The sequence below is a fragment of the Ornithorhynchus anatinus genome, chromosome 14 (assembly GCF_004115215.2).
Source record: "Ornithorhynchus anatinus isolate Pmale09 chromosome 14, mOrnAna1.pri.v4, whole genome shotgun sequence".
In the NCBI taxonomy this organism is placed as follows: domain Eukaryota; kingdom Metazoa; phylum Chordata; class Mammalia; order Monotremata; family Ornithorhynchidae; genus Ornithorhynchus; species Ornithorhynchus anatinus.
In genome coordinates this window covers 15629882-15656680 of record NC_041741.1, presented here as the reverse complement: position 1 = coordinate 15656680, position 26799 = coordinate 15629882, and the positions used below count along the sequence as shown (strand labels likewise).

The following is a 26799-nucleotide window of genomic DNA, read 5'->3' as shown; positions in this document are numbered from 1 at the left end:
AGAACCCACTTCCTCCAATGCCCAGGTCTGTGCTCTTTCCACTAGGCTACGCTGCTTCTCTATTTGCTCTCTTCATAAAGTCTGCCTAGTAGAGCTCGAAAACTCCAAGCGTTCACTGCCTCGATGCTGGTGAGCTCGCTATGTCCCAGGACCTCCATATTAGACATCTTGCCGTGCCAGCTGATGTGGACTTTTGTTTCCTACGTATCACACAGGTAACTGGGCAACAAACTACAAGTGTCTTGTGTAGGATTATCCAGGTTTCGGACAGAGGGACAGTTGAACGGCACAAGCCTCTTTAAAGCTGTTAATTTGGCCTAGAGATTGCAGGCTCCTGGATACTGATCACATCTACCAACTCAACTGTACTGCACTTCTCCGAGAACTTAGCACAGTGCTCTGCACCTGGATTTCCTCTGTTTTTTTACCCTTCTCTACAAATGTCAGAAAAAAACTGCAAAAACAAAACTGTGTTACCCCACCTCCCCACCTCCAAATCCTGGAGCAGTGAGTAGTCATAGTATTTATTACACGGTTACTTTGTGCAGAACACTGAAAGCTCCTTTTGGACAAGCAACATGTCTACTGACTCCCAGATCCACCCCTTCCTCTCCTCCCAATTGGTAAACCTCCCCTCTAATAATAATTATAATTATGGTACTTGTTAAGCACTTAATATAGGCCAAGCACTGTTCTAATGCTGGGGCCAGAAACAAGTTAATGAGGTTGAACACCGTCCCTATCCACATTGGGCTCATACTCTTAATCCCTACTTTTTTTTTTTTTTTTTTTTTTTACAGATGAGGGAACTGAGCCACAGAGAGGCTAAGTGACTCATCCAAGGTCACACAGCAGACAAGTGGTGGAGCTGGGATTAGAATCCATGATCTTCTGACTCCCAGTCCCGGGCTCGCTCCACTACACTATGCTGCGTCTCTCACTGACTGTAAGCTCAGTGTGGGCAGGGAATGTCTCCGTTTACTGTTCTTTTGTCCTCTCCCAAGCGCTTAGTAGAGTGGTCTGAACACATTAAGTGCTCAATTAATCCGACTGTCTGAGTGCAAGCTCTGATCAGGTCATGGCTAGTCTGGTGCATTAGCCTCCTCACTGGTCACATGGCCTCCGGCCCCTCCCACCTCAAGTCTAAATGACACGCTGAGGCACGGATCACCTGCCAGAAGTGTTCTTCAGCCCACATCTCTCCTCAAACCCGCCCTGTGCCTCTCCACATCCCACAAAACTTTCTTACGATCAGCTGCAAGGCTCCAAGCCGCCCAGGCTCACCTGACCCCTCTGCTCTCAGCCCTCATTATTCCACAATCTGTGGGCTTCAGACCTCCCAAGCCAACCTGCTAGCTGTGACTTGCCCTCGACCTGCCCACGTCCATCTCCTCGCTCCCGCAGTTCCCCTGGCACGGAACTCCCTCCTCACATCTGACAGACAACAGCCCTCCCCACATTCAAATCTCAAACTCCCACCTCCGCCAACAAGCTTTCGATCGATCGGTCGATCGCATTTATCGAGCACCTACTGTGGGCAGAGCACTGTACTGAGCGCTTGGGAGAGTACGCTGCAACAGAATTGGTAGAGAAGTTCCTTGCCCACAATGGTGCTGTCCCAACACCAGAGCCCGATCACCCTTTCAGCCAACGTTACCTCTTTTAGACTTTCTTCCATTCTCTTTAGGACTTTTGTAATTATGTCCTCTAGACTGTAAGTTGCTTATGCAACAAAAACTCCTCACTCTAGGCTTCAAGGCTCTCCATCACCTTGCCCCTTCCTACCTCTCCTCCCTTCTCTCTTTCTACCGCCCACCCCGCACGCTCCGCTCCTCTGCCGCCCACCTCCTCGCCGTCCCTCGGTCTCGCCTATCCCGCCGTCGACCCCTGGGTCACGTCCTCCCGCGGTCCTGGAACGCCCTCCCTCCTCACCTCCGCCAAACTGATTCTCTTTCCCTCTTCAAAACCTTACTTAAAAATCACCTCCTCCAAGAGGCCTTCCCAGACTGAGCTCCTCTTCCCCCTCTACTCCCTCTGCCATCCCCCCTTTACCTCTCCGCAGCTAAAGCCTCATTTTCCCCTTTTCCCTCTGCTCCTCCACCTCTCCCTTCCCATCCCCACAGCACTGTACCCGTCCGCTCAACTGTATATATCTTCGTTACCCTATTTATTTTGTTAATGAATTGTACATCGCCTTGATTCTATTTAGTTGCCATTGTTTTTACGAGATGTTCTTCCCCTTGACGCTGTTTAGTGCCATTGTTCTTGTCTGTCCGTCTCCCCCGATTAGACTGTAAGCCCGTCAAACGGCAGGGACTGTCTCTATCTGTTGCCGACTTGTTCATCCCAAGCGCTTAGTACAGTGCTCTGCACATAGTAAGCGCTCAATAAATACTATTGAATGAATGAATGAATTATGCGTAAGGAACGTGTCTTACTCTCCCAAGCGCCTCGTACACTACTCTGCTCACAGTACGTGCTCAATACATAGAGAAGCAGCAGGGTCTAGTGGATAGAGCACTGGCCTAGGAGAAGACCTGGGTTCTAATCCCGGCTCCGCCACTTGTCTGCCGTGTGACCATGAGCAAGTCGCTTCACTTCTCTGGGCTCCAATTCCTTCATCTGTAAAATGGGGATTAACACAGAGTCCCATGTGGAACATGGATTGGGTCCAACCTGCTCAGCTGCCATTTCCTAGCACTTAGTAAGTGCTTAACAGATGCCATAAAAAAAATTTTTAAATAAGCACGATTAGTTGATTGAATTTTTTTCAAATTATTTCACTAGTATAACTAGTATAAACGCTTTTACATCTGTCTTCCCGGTTAGAATGTAAGCTCGTTGTGGACAAGGAATGTGTTCTTTCCAAGCCCCTAATACAATGCAACGCTCCAACTGGGCGTTCTCCAGACTGTAAGCTCACTGTGGGCAGGGAATGTGCTATACTGTACTCTCCCAAGCGCTTAGTACAGTGGTATGCACACAGTAAAGGCTCAAATACGACGGACTCTACAAATACTATTACTAAAATCATTCAACTCCAAGTTTGTTTCTCAACTAGAGACTGGTAAGCCTTATAAGGCTATAAGCAAAATAGCTCTCCCTATGTTTCCCTAGATGGTAAAGCCCTTTGATTATTTTTTTTTTTTACTAATCATTACTTATGCAAGTACAGTCATTCCTGCTATAATGTGGTAATTGCACTCTTGAAAACCCCAGTGTTATCCAAAAATGGCAGTGCATCAACCACTGCTTTAGCAGGAAATAATGGGGGCGGTGGAAGGAGGTTAAAAAATAGTTGAAATAGTACACAGAGGAGGTCAGAGGGTGTGGGGAAAACAAAACGATCCTTTCCAAGCCTGGTTCAAGCAGTCTGCCCTCGGAGGATGCCATGGTGATTCCTCGACACTGAATCAGTAATACTTTTGCATTACAGACGGAACTAATTGTAACGGTTTAAAGTTCACTTACTCCACGCTCGCTGAAAAAGTGAAGTTAAAAGCAGTTACAATTAGTTCCCTATCCAGTGCTAACAGATCAATGTTATAGAACTAGCACAGGCAGCAGACTAGGATTATAGAACTAAGTGTATACAGCGAATTAGTATCATAGACCTAGGATTACAGTATTACAGAACGGTATTATCAGAGCTATTTGCTTCAGCTTATGACCAAGTCACAGCCACCGTATTGCACTAGTGTATCCTAATGCCTTAGGGTTCTAGTCAAATGGCGTATCTCAAACATCACGCTGTAGTGGGAATGACTTTCGGATCCTCCGAGTCAAGAAACCCGTTCTGAACTGGCAGTGAATCTGTTCATAATGAACCAGCCCGACCCTTTCTGAGACGCTCTTTACTTGCAGGAACGGAAGAGACGAATTAAACAGCTGCCTACCTTGGCCTTGCCAAACTTTCGACGGTATCACTAAAATTTTGTCACACGATGCAGACGGCTGTATCCACCTCCAGACCAAGAAATCCACACCACCTATTCTCCGCGTCTCGGTACGAACTCTGGATTCATTTGCTGCCAGGAAGTCGACGGCTCGATCCCAGACTTTCTTCATTTTTTTCCTATGATATGGAAGATGAAAACTATTTCCATCCTGCTGATGCTTTTCATTCCACTCCCTAAACTGTCGCCAAACTGAAACGCATACAGTAAGCGCTTAATACTGTTACTATTACCATGCAGATGTCTAGTAGCTACTCTATCGCCAGAAGTGTATAACTCAATACCCGGACCATCTCGGGCGGGACGGCTAATTTCAAGGCTGCATGAAAATACCCCGGACCGTTATTTCCCCCAACACACACAGCGTTTTGAACATACCTGTCCTGGGGCTGTATTAAGGAATCTTGCACATGTGGAATAGGCATGTATGGCTGCAAGTCTTTATTTTCCTGACAGGCTTCGTTATGACTTCGCAAAACATCTGGAAGCCCAATAATAAATAGCTGTTATGGCTCTCTGCTAAATTATTTTCTCAAAACGAGATTTCTGCCATATTTACTAGTCAAAAAAATAGTACTAGAGTCTATTAGATAATTTCATACCTATAATTTTAACGACCATATCATACATTTGCCTAGTTTCCTCCTCTTCTTTTGTCCAACGGTATTTCATGTAACGTAGCACTACACAAACCATTACTATACCTGAAATAAATATTGTGCATTTTTAAAATATGATTGCTTAGAAACTTGCAAATCTTAGTACTAGTAAGGCTTACAGCTGGCAAGGAGTTTTAAGACACTAGAAATACTACTTTAACAACAGTAATTCAAATCGCTTACAAAAATGGTCAGTTTTATTTTTAAAATTCCCAGGTTTGTCACTAAACTACAGAATGAAATAAGGAGACTTTCTTTGCTTATTGGAATGCTTGTCCATTTACATTTCCTCCTGTACTTTCTCCATTTCACAATAGATTTTTTCTAGAGAGTCACAACAATGACTTTTCCCTGGCAAAAGGAGTACAGATCTAAATATACCACATATCTAAATCTACCCTCAGATCTAAATGTACTCACATATACCTGTGCCCATTATCTTCCTCAAATAGCAAACTCATTTTACAGCACTCCAGACAAGTGAGTCATTAAAAAGGGGGGAGGGGGGAAGGAGGGGAAAGAAGAGGGGAGTGAAGAAGCCGACAGAAAGGAGGAAAAAGGAGGAATGCCTATTAACAAAAAAGCCTGACTCAAAATATGGGTTTTCATAACATTTATCGCCCCAAATGAAAAATACTCCAAATAAAATGGTATGAAGAAACTGAATGCGGTTATTGCCTTCATTGTTCTAAAATTCTTTCCAGTTCTCTTTTCTGTCACTGGGTTCTTAGAGGTTCATGACATTTTCCCACTTATTAATCTCTTGACATGGCTTCTATCAAGATTCAGAGCTCATACCTTTTCCACAGCCTTCTAAGACTAATACTAATTTTCTTTTTAAAGTCAATTTTAGATATTCAGAGCTTTAAGTAGAAGTCCTTGATAGGCAGTTGATATAGCTGATATATTTAATCTCCAAACCAAAAATTCAGCACTGTGCAAAATTTCTACAAAATATTTGCCCTCCCATACAATTAACTGGGATGTCTTTTATAAACAAACTGCACTTACCTAAGCATAGTAACAATAACCTGTGAGTTACAGTAATAAATGCACGTCGAAAGCGACACCAGAAAGACATCTGAGGTCTGGTAGACTGCAAGAATTGCACATCTGTTATATTTTTCAATTCCTCATCGGTGCCATTACCTATACACCTATTTTAAACAATAAAGAAAGGTAGTTAACCTAAGGCCAAGCCATTTCCTGAAAATAGAAAGATGAAAACAAAACGAATGAATCATTTACCTTATGCCAACATCTTGTCCATTATCTAAAATCCACTTCAAGGAGGTGTTAAATACATCTTCATATTCAGGGCCTAAATTCTACCAGCAAAATAAACAGAATGAAATTTCCAAATTTCCCGGGATCTGGATTCTTGCTTCAGTTAGATTTAGGTCAGCAAGATGAAGATACTGTTTTGAGGAGAAGACATGTCACTCCCAGGTTGTTCTCCATGAATACAGAGAAAACGGAGCATGTGGCCTTAAACTAAAGCACAAACCAGTTTGGTTGGATCTTGGGAATAACTTCTTCAGGAAGATAAAACACTGAAATAGGCTGAGTGAGGGTGTGGTGGGTTGTGTCTTCTCCTGTTCCTACAGTGCTTTAAGAATAGGTAGTTTAATCTTTCACCCCTCTGAAGGCAGATAATTGGTCTGGATGATCTCTAGATGGATTTTGTAGCCATTGTGCACAATTGATGAGGTGCCATTCCATCCACTTTCCACTTTCCCTCAACTTTTCTATCACTTTCTATCAACTCTGAGAAGCAATGTGGCCTAGTGGAAACAACACGGGCCTGGGAGCCAGAGGACCTGGTTTCTTATCACAGCTCCGCCACTTGTCTGCTGTGTGACCTTGGGCAGGGCACAATTTCTTTGGGTCTCAGTTTCCTCATCTGTAAAATGGGAATTAAGATTGTGAGCCCCATGTGGGACAGGGACTGTTTCCAAACTGATAATCCTGTAACTGAACCAGTGCTTGGTACAGCGCCTGGCACATAATACACATTGAAATACCACAATTGTCACTATTATCATTATTAACTTTAGAATATATTAATGTGCAATGAATGACCCTTAGCCAGATCATACAATTGTCCCGGTCGAGCTTTTCCCATTTGCATCTAAAAAAGAAATAACATCTTTCAAGCATATGGTCATTTAAAAAATGTCAACTGTCTCCATGTCCCTCATCTTTCAGCCACTCTTCTATGTAGGACAGAAAAGTCCCTCCGATTATTATAAGTTACTTATTTAGATTAACGTCCGTCTCCCCCTCTAGGCTGTAAACTCCTTGTGGGCAGGGAACGTAACCACCGGATGTATCCGAAGCACTTAGTACAGTGCTCTGCACACCGTAAGCTCTCGATAAATACCGATGATGATGATCCAATCCGACCCATGGCTACTATGATTTTAGAAGAGTCTTGCTAAAAGCTTTTTGAAAACTGAAATAATTTAAGTATACGGTTTTCAGAATACACATCCAAACTTTCTGGATGTCCAGACTGGATTACTGCAACACACTTCTTTAGCAGGCTAAGCTTAAAAGCAAACCAGAAGTTTTCAGCATGTACAGAAGACAGCACCCCAATTCCTAAGTGATGTGAACATCTACCTTCTCTATGGAATTTAACTGTCCCTCTATGCGCTACCTACAATTAAGATTAATCTAGGGCTAATCAATGGCATTTACTGAGCACTTTGTGGTGGGCAGAGCACTGTACTAAGCGCTTGGGAAAGCACAATACCATAGAGATATTAGCACGATCACTGTCAAGGATCTCACAAGTCTACAGTCCCACTGAAGAAAACTTCCAAATTCCAAATAAAGAACCGTGAGTGAGATTGGGGAGGGCGTCTTTTCATTTAGTGCCCTGGTGGAGTGAAACTCCAGTTGCTGCAAGAAGAGTCAGCCAAAACCTTGGCCTTTCTGGAGGGAGGACCAAAAGCCAAGGCTATTTTAAATGCGGGGATTTCAAGATTTTCGTGGAATCATTTATAGCTCTGAAAAATCAATGAATATAGCTTGCAGAAAATTAAAATGGTAAGACATAATTGTATCATTTAAGCCAATTAAAAAAACCTGAAAAAGGTACGAAATTTTAGTCTACGTACTTATGAAGGAGGGGCGAGTAAATATTTTTCACTTCTCCATCTTGAAAAATGATGATCGCCTCCACAATGTCTCTCCACTTCTAAACGATTTCTTATGCATGACAGAATAGTCCCTCCAATCCTACCCATGATTGTTCAGTTCTGAAAACTGAACAATACTTTGCTAAAAAACAATTCCAACTTTTTTCACACTATTACTAAATAAAAATTGAAATAGTCATTTTAATATTTCAACAAGATTAAGAAATGACTCTACATGAAAAAAAATGAAGATTGCTGATACTATATGCAGGGGAAAGTTTGTTCCATTAAAGCTGATTGCCTAAATCAACAGAGTAATTATTTCAGATTTCCACTCTTCAGACATCAAAGTTTACTCTCCCGCCTCTGCTTTCTAAACATTCGCCTCTACAGAATAGATTTCGCAGTAAAACTGAAATTTATATTTCAGACTGAGTTATTGAAAAATACTTTAAAAAAAATTTTCTGACTGGGTTCGGTAGTTAGAAGTAGTAATATTCCCATGTTTTAAAATGTGCATTACTAAGTATTAACTTGCTCTCAATACAGATTAGAAAAATCCAAACACTGTTACCTGGACACATCAAAAGATCGAAAATTTTACACATTAAATTTTTGAAAAAATCATTCTAAACAGCATCAGTTACAATTAACAGAAAAGACAAGAAAGAAAGCCTTTTGCTTTGAGGTCAACAAAAAAAGGAGGAAGGGATGTGGAGAAGAAAACAATAACTTTTGATATTTCCTACTTCCATATCTACTGTTATTTGATTTTTACTATGCCAATTTCAGAAATAATAGATCGCAATTCCCCCGTCTATGAATTTAATAACTCTCAAACACCAGTCTGCTATTTAGCCACTCCTCAAAGACATAATAAAAACAGATCTCAAGTGAGACTACTTAAAATAGTCTATCGACTACTGCATTACAAAGAAATATTTTTATAGAGCAATTCTGGACATTTTTACTATCGGCTCCGGGGAATTCATTTTCTCTAGCCAGCGAGGGAACCACATCACCTTACAACTGCACTTTGACCCGGTGGCTTCTCAAATCTAACAGGTGAAAAGTTTCCACGTCCTTTCCTTTGCCTTGCCAAATAAGGAAATGAGTGAGAGATGACTAATACAACCTAATTAATAACTCAGTAATGCCACGTATTCCCTCTTTCACTAGAGCCTAATACGGTGCTCAACAGACACTCAATAAAAACCAACGGCCACAGCGGAGGTGGTTGCGGTTGAAAGATACCAAGGAGCTATATGTGGATATAAAGGGCAGAGAAAGCGAATAGGAGGGAAATACAAAAGGGTACTATTAGAAAGGAATATAAGTTCTAAAAGAGGATGGGCTGGTAAGTTATTACGCGAGGCTGCTGAGCTTCTGAACACATGGATACATTCGAAATATCGGTTGCCGTACAGCTGTAAATTAGCCCTGCTAATTTTCCCTCTATGCGCTACCTACAATTAAGATCATTCTAGGGCCAATCGATGGTATTCATTGAGCACTTTGTGGTGGGCAGGGCACTGTACTAAGCGCTTGGGAAAGCACAATACGATAGAGATATTAGCATGATCACTGTCAAGGATCTCACAAGTCTACAGTTCTACTGCAGAAAATTTCCAAATTCCAACTAAAGAACTGCAAGTGAGATTGGGGAGGGGGTGTTTTTATTTAGGGCCCTGGTGGAGTGAAACACGAGAAGCAGCATGGCTCAGTGGAAAGAGCACGGGCTTGGGAGTCAGAAGTCATGGGTTCAAATCCTCCCTCAGCCGCTTGTCCGTTGTGTGACTTTGGGCAAGTCACTTCCTTTCTCTGCGCCTCAGTTCCGTCATCTATACAATGGGGATGAAGACTGTGAGCCCCACGTGGGACAACCCGATCACCTTGTATCCTCCCCAGCACTTAGAACAGAGCTTTATACATGGCCAGCACTTTAACGCCATCATTATTATTATTATTATCATTATGCTTAATTAAGAGGCCAACCTTCTGCCTCAATGTTGAAAGTACTGAAGAGTACTGAAGTACAGCTGAAGAGTCAATGGCTAAATGTCTACGACCAGCCTCTCAAATCAGGTAAAGATGAAATGCCTCTGCAGGTCCCATTTTCGGTTTTATGTCTCCCGAAGAATCCAAGGGCTATATCGATCAATGAAATTTATTGAGGGTTTACTATGTGAACAGCACTGTAGTGCACACTTGGAAAAATTTAACACAGCAGTTGACAAACTATTCACAAAGAGCCTGCAGTCTAGCAGGGGGAGACAGACATTAAAATCGACTAGAGACAAGGGAAGCAGAAGAGTCTAAAGATGTGCATAAGTGGCTTGAGACTGGGGTGAGAATCAAAGTGCTCAAGGGATTCACAGCCAAGCGCACAGTCCAGTCACAGGGGAGGATGCTTAGGGGAAATGAGGGCTTTGTTTGAAGGAACAAGAAAAGGAGGAAACTTTTAAAAGTTCAAATAAATATTACTTGTTAAATCAAATTTGACACTCTGGTTCTTACAACTTGAAGACTAAAGATGTTCTTCATGGTTAATCCATTCACAGGGGAGGGTGCGTAGGGGAAATGACGGCTTTGTTTGAAGGAACAAGAAAAGGAGGAAACTTTTAAGAGTTCAAATAAATATTACTTGTTAAATCAAATTTGACTCTCTGGTTCTTACAACTTGAAGGCTAAAGATGTTCTTCATGGTTACTAAAGTTCACTGCCATTATATACAACTGCCAGGAGTGGGCTGGGCCATTAATTTCAAGGCCTGCAAACTACAGGAGGGCATGGAAAGTGCCTTTATATTTCCTTTCACTGTACCCAGCGTTCAGCACATAAAATGGTGATGCAGGCGGCACTCATTAAACACCACTGATTGATTCAGTCTACTACACAGTCAACCTACATGGAAATGTTGCATTAAGATTCGCCACTAGGGGGACCTATTAACTTTTAAAATCCAGCTATAACGTGCTTTAGATCTTATCCATCGATAAATGGATGGATTATTGAGCGCTCATTGAGCGCACGGCACCGTACCAATCGCGTGGGAGCGCACAATATAGCGATATAACAGACACATTCCCCACCCACAACGAGTTTACGGTCTAGAGGGGGAGAGAGACATCATGATTAAATAAATGAATTAAGGGTATGTGCCTGAGTGCTTACGGGGCTGGTAGTGAGGGTGAATAAAGGAGAGCAGGTCAGGGTGATGCTGAAGGGAGTGGGAGAAGAGGAAAGGAGGCCCTAGTCAGGGAAGGCCTCCTGGAAATGTGCCTTCGATAAGGCTCTGAAGCGGGGCGAGGAATTGTTGGATATGAAAAGGGAGGACGCTCCAGGCCAGAGGCAGGATGTTGGCAAGAGGTTGGTGGCGAGAGAGCGAGACAGAGGTAGAGTGCGTTGGTTGACAGTGGAAGAGTGTAGTGTGCGGGGTGGGTTGTTGTAGGAGAGTTATGAGGTGAGGTAAGAGGGGACAAGGGGATTTTTAACTTTTGTAATCCTCTCTCCTCTGGGCCCCGAAACAGAGCCACTTCAATGAAGTCATAAAGTGTCCAGATTTTCCCAAGTTCAAAAGGGACTCCCACAAACCTAAAATTACTGGACCCGCTCTGAATTTCACAACCCTCCCGTCCACTTCTTTCCCAGGGCACACTTCTTCCCTGCCACCACTACCGACCTCCACTTCAAACAGAAATTCCTCACCACCAGCTTTAAAGCGCTCAAATCACCCTGTCCCCTCTTATTTCACCTCACTGCTCTCCTACTACACCCCAGCCTGCACACTTCGCTCCTCTAAGACTAACCTTCTCACTCTATCTCCATCTCCTCTATCTCGCCACCAACCTTTCTCCCACTTCCTGCCCCTGGCCTGGAACGCCCTCCTTCTTCACAGCCATCAGATAATCACTCTCCCCACCTTATTAAAACCACATCTCCTCCAAGAAGGCTTCCCCGACTAAGATCTCATTTCCTCATCTCCCACACCCTTCTGTGGCATCCTTGCCCTTGGGATTTGTACCCTTTATTCACCCCTCCTTCCGCCCCACAGCACTTAAGTACATATCTGTAATTTCCTGATGCATATTATTGTCCGTCTCCCCCTCTAGACTGTAGGCTTGTTGTGAGCAGGGAACGTGCCTACCAGCTGTTACATTCTACTCTCCCAAGCGCTTAATTCAGTGCTCTGAACACAGTAAGTGCTCGATAAAAAAGACGGTCACTGGGACTGGTGTGGTGATTACTAGGGAAAACCTTAAAAAAGAGAATGGCTATAAAAGTCAAAGTTTACTTGCTTACTTTTAAATATGCAGTTGCTTCCTGGATGGAAAGTCTTTTCTGGACAGAATTGCCACACGCATGGTCTCCTGTAAAGATTAAATTCAGCCAGTTTGTTATTCATTCAATCGTATTTACTGAGTGCTAACTGTGTACACAGCACTGTACTAAGAGCTTGGAAAGTATAATTCGGCAACAAAGAGAGACAATCCCTACCCAACGGGCTCACGGTCTAGAAGGGGTGAAGTTTATTATCATTTATATTATAGAGTTCATATATGGAATTTATTATAAAATTATGGGAGTGTCTTACACAAATACAAGGAAAACAAACTATTGTTATCATTACTAATAATGATAATAATAATGATAATAATAACTGTGGTATTTGTTAAGCGCTTACGATGTGCCAGGCACTGTTCAGAAGTGCTAATCTTCTAATCTACTAATCTCATTTGACATAGTCCCTGACCCATATAGGGCTCACAGTTCTAATCCCCACTGTACAGATGAGGGAACTGAGGCCCAGAGAAGTGAAGTGACCTGCCAAGGTCACAGAGCAAACAAGAGGCAGAGTTAGGATTAGAACCCAGGTCCTTCTGACTCCCAGGCCCATGCTCCATCCACTAGACTACAGAGCATAGTTCCTACAAAATCCTTTAAAAAGACAGCTCAACTAGAGGTAATACTGTTCATTCTGCAATAACTACTCTACAAAGAGCATTATTAATATTTTTCAAAGGACAACTTCCTGAACAACTAACAAGATACTAAAGATAATATATATAAATATAGACCATTTTAAATATCCTATTTTATTATGAAATAAGCAGCGTGGCTCAGTGGAAGGAGCACGGGCTTTGGAGTCAGGGCTCATGAGTTCGAATCCCAGCTCTGCCACTTGTCGGCTGTGTGACTGTGGGCGAGTCACTTAACTTCTCTGTGCCTCAGTTCCCTCATCTGTAAAATGGGGATTAAGACTGTGAGCCCCATGTGGGACAACCTGATTCCCCTATGTCTACCCCAGCGCTTAGAACAGTGCTCGGCACATAGTAAGCGCTTAACAAATACCAACATTATTATTATTATGAAATACAAATATAGGTATATACACACCGTATACTCAACTTCATTAATTTGCAAAATGCAGAATCTTTGAAAATTTGACTGGCTCAGGTTTTCAACCTGAAATCAAGCTTTTCCACTGGTATTTCAGTTAAAAGAAAAATGTGACAAGTATAGATTTAATATTTGTAATGTTACTCCTGGTAACAATCAACTGTATTGACTGAGTGCTTACTATGTGCAGAGCACTGTACTAAATGCTTGGGAGGGTACAAATGATACAACTGAATCAATACAGTGCTCTCTGCCCATAACAAGCTTAGATCTAGACAGACGATATAAATAATTTATACTATATCATTTAAAAATGTGCCCTTAAGTGCTATGGGGTTGGGGGTGAGGTGAATATCAAATGCGCAAAGGTCACAGATCCAAAGGCAAGGAAGATGCAAAAGGGAGAGCGAGCCAGGAAGAAGAGGGCTTAATCAGGAAAGGTCACCTGGAGGAGATGTACCCTTAATAATGCTTTGAAGGTGAGCAGAATGGTGGTCTGGCATATATGGGGGCAGAAGCGGAGTTCCAAGGGAGGGGCTGGGAAAGGGGTAGGCAGAGAGACAGATGAGATCGGGGTATAATGAGTAAACTAGCGGTAGAGGAGTGGTGTGTGTCAGCCGGGCTGATGTAGGCCATCACTGAGGTAAGAAAGGATGCGTGGGGTGATCTGATTGAGTGTTTCAAAGCCGATGGTAACGAGTTTCAGTTTGATGTTGAGGACGATGGGCAGTCACTGGCGGTTCCTGAGGATTGGAGAGACATGGACTGAACTTTCCTTCTTTTTTTTTTTTTAACAGAAAAATGATCCAGGTAGCAGAGTGAATTGTGGAGTGGACTGGGGAGAGACAGCAACAGTGAGGAGGCAGATGCACCAGTCAAGGTGGGATAGGATAGGTGCTTGAATCAGCATGGTAGCAGTTTGGATGGAGAGGGAAGGATGCATTTTAACCATGTTGTGAAGGTAAAACCGGCAGGATTTGGTGACAAGTTCAGTATGTGGGTGGAATGAAAGAGATGAATCCATATGATATCCAAATTTTTCATTTTATCCAATGTATTTTGGATACTATACTTTACATACAAATAATTATATACTCAGATTCTTAAAACATTCATGAAAACAGGAGACACAACATGGCCTAGTGGATACCTCATGGGTCTGGGAGTTAAAAGGACCTTGGTTCTAATCCCAGCTCCTCCACATGCCTGCTGTGTGACCCTGGGCAAGTCACTTAACTTCTCTGTGCCTCAGTTACTTCAACTGTAAAATGGGGATTAAGACTGAGTCCCATGTGGAACACAGACTACATCCACCCCAGTGCTTAGAACAGTGCCTGGCACATGGTAAGTACTTAAATACCACAGGGGTATGAAATTCCTGTGACTAAAGTATTCTCAAGACATTTAACATGGCTCAGGTAACTATGAGTGGAAAAATGGTCTCACTGCTGCATCAGGTACCATGAGCTTTCAAAAGCTCATTGTAGGCAGGGAATGTGTCTTTTTATTGTTCTTCTGTCTTCTCCCAAACGTTCAGTACGGTGCTCTACGCACAGTAAGCGCTCAATGAGTAGGACTGAATGAATGGAAATGCTTTCTAATCACGGTGAATTTTAAAGAACTTACCTGCTACTTGGGCCAATCTATCGTGAAGTTTGTATAAGGTGTTCATCATGATATTCTTGTCTGTTGCCTAGAATTAAGAAAATCTATTAAATGGTAGTCAAAAATTTAACAAAAATTCCCAAGTAAAGGGGACTCCCTGCCCACCCCAGATCCAGAATTTGCAGAAGCCGAGCCTGGCAGGGAGGGGCAGGGGGCCGGAGGCTGAGAGGAAAATGCTCAATCCCGCTGCTTCTTCTCCCCCACTTTCTGCTATGCCACCGGCAGCAACAGAAAAACTCGTAGTAGCTGAAACACAATCTCCTACGGGGCAGGTGAGCCTTCTTTGATGTAGACGATCCCAAGGCAGCCTAACTGAAATGCTCACAAATATGACCACCATTGGTTTCCCTGAACATTTGCTGGGTGGTAGCAGTGGCAGGGGAAGTGAATACTCAGCTTCCTTTTTTCCTCTCCAAGCTACGATTCATCCATTCTCTCTCGCTCTCCCCACTCACCCACCAACCCAACAGACTTACGGGCCTTTTACCCGAATATCAAATCCAAAACCGTAAAAGGGGCTACCCTCAAGGTATGCTATCGACCTTGCCATTTTCTCTCATATTATCCTTAGAAGACAGCAATATTTTTAAATTTGAGAGGGTTCTAAGGGAGGGCACCTTTTATGTGGGAAATTCTCTATGGTCATTTCCTCAAGCCTTTCTCCCTTGCCCGCCCCCCACGTTCTCTCCCCCAAGGAACCCTTTATGGTGTTACAATTCTTTAGTTTGAAAAGGTAAAGCTGGCGATTGGTGGAGAGAGCTCGCAAACACAAGGAAAAGACCTTCTGGATACTTAAACATTACTGAATGACTGAGACAACTGTTTTTAAAATCCAATTAAATGGCCTAAAATGGCAAATGGTTGGGGGGAGACGAGGAGGCGGGAGATTGGCTAGTTGGTGGCAAGAAGCCTGGGGACAAATCAAGGAACAGACTCCCTGATGATTCAATTACTGGAAGAATGCCTAAGTTAGAGAGAGAGACATAGGGACCAAAAGAAGCGGGGACAAAGCACTTGTGTTCCCGGCCTTAAGTGCTATTACCCCAAATTTGGGGAAGGAAAGGGTGCCTCATATGCACAGGAGCACAACAAGTTCTCCTAAAATGCAGGGGTTGAACTCGTGTTAAACCCAGTGTTAAAGTTAAATTACAGCACAGGAAACTGATTAACATCGCAAATATGCCCAGAAGGGTTTCTTCTGACACTGCGTTCTGTCCAGACAGCTTTATGCTGTGGATAATGTTCTGTACCAATAATAATTGTCGTATTTGATCAGTGCTTACTATGTGCCAGGCACCAGCGCTGGGGTGGATACAAGTAAAATGGGTGGGATGCAGTCCGTCGCACGTGGGACTCAGCCTTAATCCCCATTTTACAAATGAGTTAACTAAGGTACAGAAAAGTGAAGTGACTTGCCCAAGGTCACATAGCAGACAGGTGAATCCGGATTAGAACCCAGGTCCTTCTGATTCCCAGGCCCGGGCTCTATCCACTAGGCCAAGCTGCTTCTATACTCCCTATCCAGATCACACACATGAAATATAAAAGGACTGAATATGACCCCACCTCACCATAAATTCATTCAATAGTATTTATTGAGCGCTTACTATGTGCAGAGCACTGTACTAAGCGCTTGGGATGAACAAGTCGGCAACAGATAGAGACAGTCCCATAAAGAAAATGTAGGAGTCACTGTGGTTCACAAACACTCCTCACATGCACGTAGCACACTGCTCTGCATACAGTAAGCGCTCAATGAATATGACTGAACGAATCCATTTGCGTTACTACTAAAGAAAGGCTACAAGGTAATTATGAATTGCTATTGGGATGATGATGATGAAGAAAGGGCTCCAGTGGTCCCTGTTCCCCTTGAAATCTTAGAAATCCAGTGGGCATATTTCAAGGCAAGACCAGAGATATCTACCTCAGTGCCCGACCTGACCTAATTTCTACTTGTAATTAATGTTTTTTTCTTTCCCAAAAAGAATCCTATTGTGCATTAATTAGGGCAACCAGGCGCATTAGCACTGACCCTTGAATTGCAGGCCTGAAAAACAATCATGCGCTACAACAGCAATACTGAAGTGGAGGTTACTTCACACAGTCGTATCAGCTACATCCACCCCAAGTATTAGGGAGGGCCAGAGAAAATTGTTGGCTGGTGACTTGTTTTTGGAATTAACCTATCTTCAAAGTTGAACCAACTATATTACTCCACATTAACTACAATCGCTGTAGCTAACAAGACTATGTTCCTTTGGCACTGCTGAATATAGCAAGGGAGCAGGAAGATTTAGGGGCTCAATGAGGACCAAATAATTTACTGCGCCAATCTAAACTGTAAAATTATGTCGACTTTAGACACACTTTAGAGTGACGTTCTCTTTAAGGTGGCTACAGGGAAATTTAACAGGAAAGAATATCCTGACCGTTTGGTTAAATTCCCATTAAGAAATACAGGTCACCCTACTGGTATTTGCAGATAGTCCCAAAATGAAACTCAGAGTCTGGAGCAATGCATTACTTACTTGTATTTTTTCAAATGTTCCACCAAAGGGATTTTTTACTACTGAGGAAAAAAAGAAGAAAATAATTAATATCACCTAGAACACCCTGAAAAAAACGTGTGAAAAAAGTTGCAGATTATATATTATGAGTTTGGTTAAAGCTACAGATATTTATAGTCAAAACCCAAAATGCACACAAAATGATCAGTAGTTTACCAAATAGCAATAATGACTGGTGAAGAGTTCGGAATTACTTTACCTTAATCTGAACTAGTTTTTCTCCAATTATCCTTATAGCAACTCCCTCTAGACTATAACCTTGTTGTGGGCAGGGAATGTGTCTTATGTTATATTGTATTCTCCCAAACACTTAGTACAGTGGTCTGTATGCAGTAAGCACTCAAATATGACCGACTGATCAACTGAATATATCCGCCTGAAACCGCTACTTCAACCCATAGCTAGCTTTTAAAACATGTAAAAAAAAATCTACATTGTGGCAATGCCCAGAGTTCAATTGCCCCAACTTGAGCCACAGCCAGCCAAATTTCTTTCTCCATGTCAGTCCAGGAATGGAAGTCATGAAGTAGGGGATTCCATCCTGCCACTTGAATTGCCAAAACTGAGTTCCACTTAGGATTCCTAATTCTGCCCAAGATCCCTTGGCTCGGAGATAGCAATCAATTTCATTGAGTGCTTACTGTGTGCAGAGCACTCTCCTAAGCACTTGGGAGAGTACAAAATAGTGGCATGGCTATGGGAGGAAGCAGAGGAGACACTATATGCATCTCTCCACTCATCCAGTTCATTTTACCTTTTACCCTTGTCTGGCTTCCTCGCAAATACAGACCTGGGAGTCAGAAGGACTTGGGTTCTAATCCTGGCTCCGCAGCACATTTGTCTAATGTGTGACCTTGTGCAAGTCACTTCACTTCTCTGGGCCTCGGTTACCTCATCTGCAAAATGGGGGTTAAGACTATGAGCCCCATGAGGGATATGGACTGTGTCCAACGTGATTAGCTTGTATCCACTCCAGTGCTTAGAACAGAACCTGGCACATAGAAAGTGCTTAAGAATACCATAAAAAAGAAAAAAAAAATTGCACGGAGCAGGGAAGAAGCTGAGGGTTGACTCTCAGTTAAAATGTTTTAAAAAATGTAATAACATTGTTTTCCTGAACTTTTGGATCTGTATTCATTTGATCATATTTATTGTGCACTTACTGTGTGCAAAGCACTATACTAAGCTCTTGGGAGAGTACACTATAATAACAAACAGACATATTCCTGCCCACAATGCGCTCACAGTCTAAAGAGGGAGACAGAAATTAACAAATAGATATCTGTACTTTATTGTTGCTTGTAATTCATTTTGTGTGTGCGCACACACACAGATGCCTTCCCTCAGATTGTGAGCCCCTCGTGGGACAGGAACCATATGGGAATTGTTCATTTTGTATTTGCCCCTAGAGCTTGGCACACAATGAGGGCTTAACACAAGATTATTAAACAGCTAATGCTGGAGCCGAGGTTAGTTTTAGGGAGTCTCAGAAAAGCTGGCCTCGATATTGCTGTGCTTCTCCAAGTCAGAACCACAAGTAGAAAGCAAGCTTCCTAACTACAGGCTATTGCTTCCAAGTCTTACCAAGCTATTGCTTCCAAGTCCTCTGACTCCTAGGCCCCTGCTCTTTTTCTATTTTTCTGGGGGAAGGGGATGAAGAGATCCTCTGTTTATCCTGTTTTGCTGCTTTTATCATTTCAATCTTCCCTGGCGTGTCCTAGTCCCCATGTGTGAGATCCTTAATAAAGCCTTAAGACAGAAATCTTCAAAACGCTATGTGTGTGTGGCAGAAAATAACAGTTTTGGATATTGTAACACGCCTTGAAATTAGCCACATTTTTACACAAATCCCCGAAAGGGGCCAGGTACCGACTTAAGACTGGGAGCCCCATGCAGAAAGGGACTGAGTCCAACTGTATTATACGTACCCCGGTGTTTGGTGCGGTGCTTGGCACATTGTAAGTGCTTAACAAATACTCTTACTTATTAAGGAAGGCTGGCAGGGAAGAGCTTTGGCAGGGAGGCTAAACAAAAAGACTTTGGGGGACATTTCGACCAGTCTCATGTATTCTTTAGCAATCCCCAGGGTGTCTTACCAATCTGTTAAATTGTACTCTACAGTACAGTACAGTGCATACAGTAAGTGCGCAGTAAATATGATTAACAATTGCCAAAAACAGAGAAGGGGACCAGGGGAGTTTGGGGAGGATAGGGGGATGTCAACCTAGAGGTACAATTGAGGCGGAGAGAGGATAAGGACATGAGGAAGAGATGATGAAGGCTTCTGGGAGTGGGGCACATAGGAAGATGGAGTATGGAATTAGGAAGCTAGGAAGAGGAAAAATCCCAGAAGCTGGGAGATGTGTGGTGAGTGATAAGCAGAGAAGTGGAATCAGGGAAATAGAAGACAGGGAAGGAAGATGGTAAATCAAAGGGGGAAAGAAAGGAGAGGGATAGGAATCAATCAATTAGAGGTATTTATTGAATGCTTACTATATGCAGAGTTTGGAAGGGTACAATACTAAAGAATCAGCAAATACGTTCCCTGCCCTGGAGTCGAGAAAAACAGATGGGGAGACTTTCAGCGAGGAACAGAGGAAAAGATCGAGAGGATGGAAACAGCGAAAAGACAGAAGAGTCCCCAAATAAGGAAAACAATGAAACTGGTACGGAGAAAGGGAGCAATACTTCAAGATTCAATTTTGACAGTGCAGGGGTTTGAGTTCTAAAAAAGTTGAAAACTTCTGGCAGGTTATTCAGCCCAAATAGGAACTGCATTTACTGCAAAACATCCCAGCTTAAATCTGTTCTAGTAAGATTAGAATACCATTTTGCTTAGAGAAAAAGTCTTGTAGTTAGTTTAATTTGAGGTTACCTCCACTCTGAGGTAAGTGTAAATGTGTGGTACTTGGTTTTAGAGTTCCCAGAAAGATCAATAAATACTACTCAGCCACATGAGGAGAACAAACAGAAAACCAGGTCTTTACTCTCTCCAACACCTCTAAAAGGTAAGACTGAAGGGAAGTGTGAATACCTAGTGATATTATAAAATCAACACCCATTCCCTTCTACCAAAAAATAAAATTCAAGTTTAAATGAGCTACAACTCTTGAAGGTATTTGGTACTAAGCTGCTGTCTGAGTCTAATTTTATCAGCTACAGAGATGCATTACTCTCTATATATACATACACATATATACAAACATTCTTTCATTCTTACATACTGAAACAATATGTCTAACTGAACAGTAGATATTGCTCATTCCAAGGCAATGAGCAATAGATCATGAGCACAGATTTATTCTGAAATTATACTTTTGCTTTTAAGATCCTAAGGAAAAAAACTAGATGCTCATTAAATAACTGGGGAAAATTAAAAATAAGAAGCAAATTAGTCCAGCGGTTTGATTCATTACTCTAAACAACTGGGACAAAACTTTTATATTAATACAATGTCATGGTTTCAGTCTCCTTAACAACAGCTCTAGAGGATTTTAAAACATCAGCAGGTATATCTCAAAGAAGGTGCATAGCCTTTCCACACCAAGGATTTAGAGTGACTGAAACAACGTTTCCTACTGCATAACACTATTGTTTCCAACAGCTTAATAGAGCCAGAGAAAACCTCTTGAAAGGCAAATGTTGCCGAAGGGAGGAAGCAAAAAAATGAATAGAACTTTGCAGTTCTGAAATGTAACATGGAAAAATTAAACAAATGAATAAGGTGGAATTACTAAAATCAAAATAGAAATATGGGCCGATGAAATGGAGAAACTGAAAGGCAGTTACAGGTGGCGAGGATGCAAATAGGACCATTCTCACATCATTGACTAAATTTGGTAAAGAACAGCAATTTTTAATGAAGGGAGAAAAAAGCCTAAGCACTAAGCAGGAGGAGACATGAAATAAGTTGAAGTTCATCTGCATAAATTTGAAAAGTTAGGGAGATGCTCGGCTTGTGCTTCTGTCAGGTTTATTCACCACAATTCAATCCCCTAATTGGGGATTTGGAGAAGTAGAAAGAAGATGAACCGAAGGGGAAAAAAAAAGAGAACAAATCAGGTTTGAAAGCAGGAAGGAAGACAGGGGATGTTGGAGGGGGGAGTGACGTAGATACATAAGAGGAAAAGGATTTCCGTACATTCGTGAATTACATTTTTGGTTCTTGGAATTCACGAAAAGTTACCACCCATCCTTTAGAGAGTCACATTCTTAAACACCATACTTGAAACTTCATTTAGCTTTCTCAATTTATACTAAAGCAAAACAGGTTGCGGGGGGTCAGGGAGTTGGATGGAACCTGCGTTCTAGGGGAGGGCAAGTTTGGGAGTCCTTGGGATTCTCATTTGGAAGGAAGCATGATGGAGCCCAACTGCATCCTGAGGGCAATGGTATTTACTGAGCACTTACTGTGTGCAGCACAGTGTAGTAAGTGCTTGGGAGAGTACGATATAACAGAGTAGTAAACATGGTTGGAATGGTCCCTGCCCACAAGGAGCTACGGTCTCTACAGCTTCTTTACAGAGGACTGTTTAAAAGACCGTATCACAGCTCCATATGAATGTTCTAACAAAAAACACAACATTCTGAATGCATCCACAATTCAAAAAGTGGCCTCTTGTTCACTAGATCCTAGTCCAGCAGAAATTTAAGTACAAATGACAGTAGACACGTGTGCTCTAATAAGCATCCAGGTCACATAGACTACACAACTACAGAAAAGTGGCCCCCCATAGTCAAAATGACTAAACGTTCAGTTGACAGAGAGCGAAAACTCAAAAATAAGCTCCATGGTAATATCCAACAGCCTTGCTGGCACAAGGAACTCCAACCACAGAAGCCACTGTCAAGGATTAATGGTCATTCTTCTGTTATATCGTTTCCCATGCAGTCTTAAAGACAATCGGTAGAGCCAGGCCAAGTCACCAAGATTGGTTTGATGCAACTGATCGGGGGGAGGGAGGAGGGGGCACGAATGTCAACTTGCAAAAAATTGCTACACCAATCCTGCACCACCTCATGACTCACAAAAGAGGCTTCCAGATCCCTGCATGGCAGCAAGCAAATCAAGCTAACAAATGTGCGACAGGCCGTGATGCAGTGCCCCGGGAAAAGAGATTTGAAGGATTGTAGACTGCCATCACACAAAAGACTTCTATCAATCAACCGTATTCACTGAGTGCTTACTATGTGCAGAGCATTGTACTAAATTTAAGGGAGTACAATAAAACAGAATCAGCGGACATGTTCCCTGCCCATAATGAGCTTAAGGTCTAGAGGGGGAGACTGACGTTAATATAATTTAACACACACACACACACACACACACAGAGTACTATGTGCCAGACACTGTTCCTAGTGCTGGGGTAGTTACAAGCTAGTCAGGTTGGACACAGTCCCTGTCCCATGTGGGGCTCAGTCTTAATCCCCATTTTACAGATGAGTTGACTGAATAACAGAGAAATGAAGTGACTTGCCCAAGTTCACACAGCGGCCAAGGGGCAGTGCCGTGATTAGACCCCAAGTCCTTCTGACTCCCATGCTTTAAACACTAGGCCACCCTGCTTCCGATAACTTAAAGGGACCCACGTTCTACCCAGAGTTAAGAAAGTTGTGTGGTATTTTCCGTGCTAACATGGGCCCTTTGAAGAGTGAAGATGGTTTCATCACAGACAATATTCTCCTAAATCATCACACTCCAATATTCTCCTAAAAGCACCCTCTCCTACTGAAAGAGAACCTAACAGGCAAAAAGCAAGAAACTTCTCCCAACTACTGTGGCAATCAACACAGGGATCAAGGGCATTAAAACCGGACACACATCTGGATCCTGAATCGTGCCCGCTGAGACCTACCAGCACCTATACCCCGCTCCTGAGCTGCCACACCATCTCAAAGACACGGCCGCCGGCGTCAGCCTCCTCGAGAACAAGATCAGACTATTACTGAGGCCTCAACCGCTGACGAGCTCCTAGCTAGAGTCCTTCTAGACTGCTAAAAATAGCATTTACTGCACTCTTACAGAATCACAATGTGGCTTGAGAAGTCGGTGAAGCACGACGGAGATGATTTCGGCTGCACTTCAGATTCGGGAGAAGTGGAGGGAACAGAAGCAAATTCTCTACACAGCCCCAGAGACCTGACAAAACCATCTGACATGCACCATCTAACAGACAAATTCTGGAACCTACTTGGTAAATTTGGTTGCCCTGAGAAGCTCCTATAGTTCTAAGGCTGCTTCAGAACGACTGAGCTGGTGGTGTTACTGGATCTTGACCCGTTACCATGTCATAAAATGGGGATACTTTGGTGTATTTTGTTTTTAATGCGTGTGGCAGAGAGTTCATAACTTCAGTTTGGACCATCGCCTTTCTCAAAATGCACATTTCCATTAAACACACCCAAAAAATGAGCTTGAAATTTCTCCTTGTCAGAAACAACTCAGTTTCCTAGATTGACTGGCAGACAACATTTAGGCTCTAATATTTTTAATTCCTACTTGAGTCTAAAAGAAAAAGAAACATTGATTTTTTTATTTTGGCCTGTTCCTACTTCAGTCTTTCCTCCTGTAAGGAAGTATTAGCTAAAAGGAGGGGCTGGAAGTTGTAAGGGATTCAAACACTATACTCCAAAATGGAAGAGTCAAACTTTTCTGCTCTCCTTTCCCTCCAAATCTCTTTCCAGAATTGACCACCCCATGTCAAATGAACACTGTGACCTGTCAGGATGTTTAAGAAAGCTGAAATGTATGAAAAGGGAAATTTTCCAACCTCCTGTGTTTACTCTTCCAAACCAGATCTTTGATCAGCTGGAAAAAAAAAATCAGTCTTTGGCCAATTTGGGGTAAAGTTCCTGCACTACGGGTTTTAAAAAAACAAAAAAAACCCCAAAAAAGGTTTATATTTTCAAAGGGTACGAACGTGTCCTTTAACTTGAATTGGCAAACTCCTTCATTGCGGACACAAGGGAGCAGGGTAGGCATAAGTTTTGTTTTTTTATGGTATTTGTTTTGTGCTTACCAGGTGCCAGGCCCCCGGGGAATCAGTCAGTCGTATGAAGCCCTGTACTAAGTGCTTGAGAGAGTACAATAGACACATTCCCTGCCCACAACAAGCTTACAGTCTAATTTATACTGTATTCTAGGGTGGATGCAAGGTTGGACATGGTCCTTGCCCCACGTGGGGCTCTCAGCCTTAACCCCCATTTTACAGATGAGGTGACTAAGGCCCAGAGAAGGGAAGTGACTTGCCCAAGGTCACAGGGCAGACAAGTGGCAGAGCCAGGATTAGAACCCAGTAGTTCCTGTAATGCACTTATGCACCCATAGCACATATCAGCTTCCACACCCGACTATAAATACTTACTCATCTGCACTTCCACTTTTCCTTTCTCTTCTATTTCTAAATCACTTTCCATCTGTCTCCGGTTACTAGGCCTTTAAGCTCCTCGAAGGCAAGGATCCCTTTTACTTACAGTATGAGCCCCATGGGGGCCTGCTGATCTTCGCATCTACCTCAGCGCTTAGTATGGGGTCGGCACACAGCACATACATGCCAGTATTACCATTATAATTATCAACATCATTAAGGGTCCTGACCTCCCACTTGACATGTCATCACTGGTATCGTTGATGGCTAAAATATTCATTCTGCTCTATTCATTCAATCATATTTATTGAACGCTTACCATGTGCAGACCACTGTACTAAGCACTTGAGAGAGTACAATATAACAATAAACAGATATTCCCTGCCCACAATGAATTTACAGTCTAGAGGGAGGAGAATCAAGAATCCCCAATTTAGAGGGCCAGTATTCCCAATTTCCCCAACACAGCTGGGCACAGCAGTTAAAAGATAGGGTATAGCGTTTCCAAACCCAGAGTTCTGCAGAGAACCACTCTTCTCTCTTCTTCTCTCCTGAGAGATACCCACGGCTCTCAGGGTTCCCCTTGCAACAAGTAGTTTCCACTTCTAGGCTGGAACCGGAGTTCTGTGGCCTGAATTCAAGCTCAATCAGATCATCATCATCATCATAAAAATGACAATAATAATAGCATCTGTTAAGCGCTTACTATGTGCCAAGCACTGTTCTAAGAACTAGGGTAGATACAAGTTAAGCAAATTGGACACAGTCCCTGCCCCACGTGGGTCTCATAGTCTTAATCCCCATTTTACTGGTGAGGGAACTGAGCCCCAGGGAAGTGAAGCAATTTGCCCAAAGTCACAGAGCAGACACGTGGTGGAGCCAGGATTAGAACCCAGGCCCGTGCTCTATCCACTAAAAGCCACACTGCTTCTCGTAACTTCTGATGATCCGCCACGGCCAGTATTCACCTGGAGCCCTCAGGAGAATAATGATTTGAAAACCGCAACCAGGATTCCCCACGCACTGGCAGGAGGTGTCTTGCCAGCTTGCCGTGTTGCTTGCTGGCACGGGGGACCCGTGACAGATGAGCCACCCTGGGAAGTTTCCGAAACCTGAGCCAGCCGGCGGTGTGCACTGTCTGCTGAGCAGCCCTGTTCCGATCTGCCCACTAGACAGGGGAGGGGCAGAAGGGGGAAGAGAAGGGCTTAAGGATGCCGGGGATTTTTTTGTTTTTTATGGTATTTGTTAAGCCCTTACTAGGTAACAGGCACTTTTCTGAGCACTGGGGTAGATACAAGCTAATTAGATTGGATATAGTCCCCATCCCATGTGGGGTTCACAGTCTTAATCTTCGTTTTACAGAGGAGGGAACTGAGGCATAGAGAAGTAAAGTGGGTTGCCCAAGCTCACACGGCAGACAAGTGGCAGATCCAGGATTAGAACCCAGGTCCTTCTGATGCCCAGGCTTGTGCTCTATCCCCTGGGCCAAGCAAGAGACTGAGTGCTTGGGAAGAGCGACAGATCCCTGCCCACGACTTATACCGGGAACCCGCCTGGGGAAACACACACTGCCTACCTGGAGCACCCCCAGTTTGAAGCGGGAACTTGGGGTGGCAGCTGAGCTGCAGTATTTCTACAGAGTGTGTCATCCTACTGGAAAAAGAGAAGAGCGTGCAGAACCAGACAGAAACGAATCGCCCGTTGTGTGAATCCTGCTTTCGTGACCTTCAAGGGTCCTGTCTGCCCACCTCATATGCAGCAGTCCTTGAGGTCGCCAGGGCTGTTACTGCAAAAGCCTGGTGCCGGACTTATCACTCCAACAGTCAGGCGCAACTGGCTGCATTATACCTGCTTTGGTTGGCGCCTCAAGAAAACTGTGGATTTGGGGTCTCCAATGGAATATTTACAAAGGTATCTCGGGGGAGAAGGTCACCTGTGTCAAGGTGCTGGGCAGCTGGTACTCAACTTCGTAAAAGGATATAGTTCCATACACTGCAGACAAATCGATCAAATGTCCAAAGGTGACCTAAAATACA

General features: G+C 43.1%; 1 protein-coding gene across 1 annotated transcript in view; it reads right to left on the bottom strand.

The window, feature by feature from the left end:
* Positions 1 to 26799, bottom strand: part of LEMD3 (LEM domain containing 3) — a 43189-nt gene that overhangs the window by 5111 nt on the left and 11279 nt on the right. The window contains exons 3-10 of the mRNA XM_039914116.1: positions 17358 to 17395; positions 14788 to 14854; positions 12064 to 12131; positions 5864 to 5943; positions 5627 to 5772; positions 4559 to 4660; positions 4335 to 4437; positions 3897 to 4075 (exon numbers count right to left, since the gene is read on the bottom strand). Of these exons, the coding sequence (XP_039770050.1) occupies positions 3897 to 4075; positions 4335 to 4437; positions 4559 to 4660; positions 5627 to 5772; positions 5864 to 5943; positions 12064 to 12131; positions 14788 to 14854; positions 17358 to 17395 (783 nt within the window). The remainder of the gene's footprint in view (positions 1 to 3896; positions 4076 to 4334; positions 4438 to 4558; positions 4661 to 5626; positions 5773 to 5863; positions 5944 to 12063; positions 12132 to 14787; positions 14855 to 17357; positions 17396 to 26799) is intronic.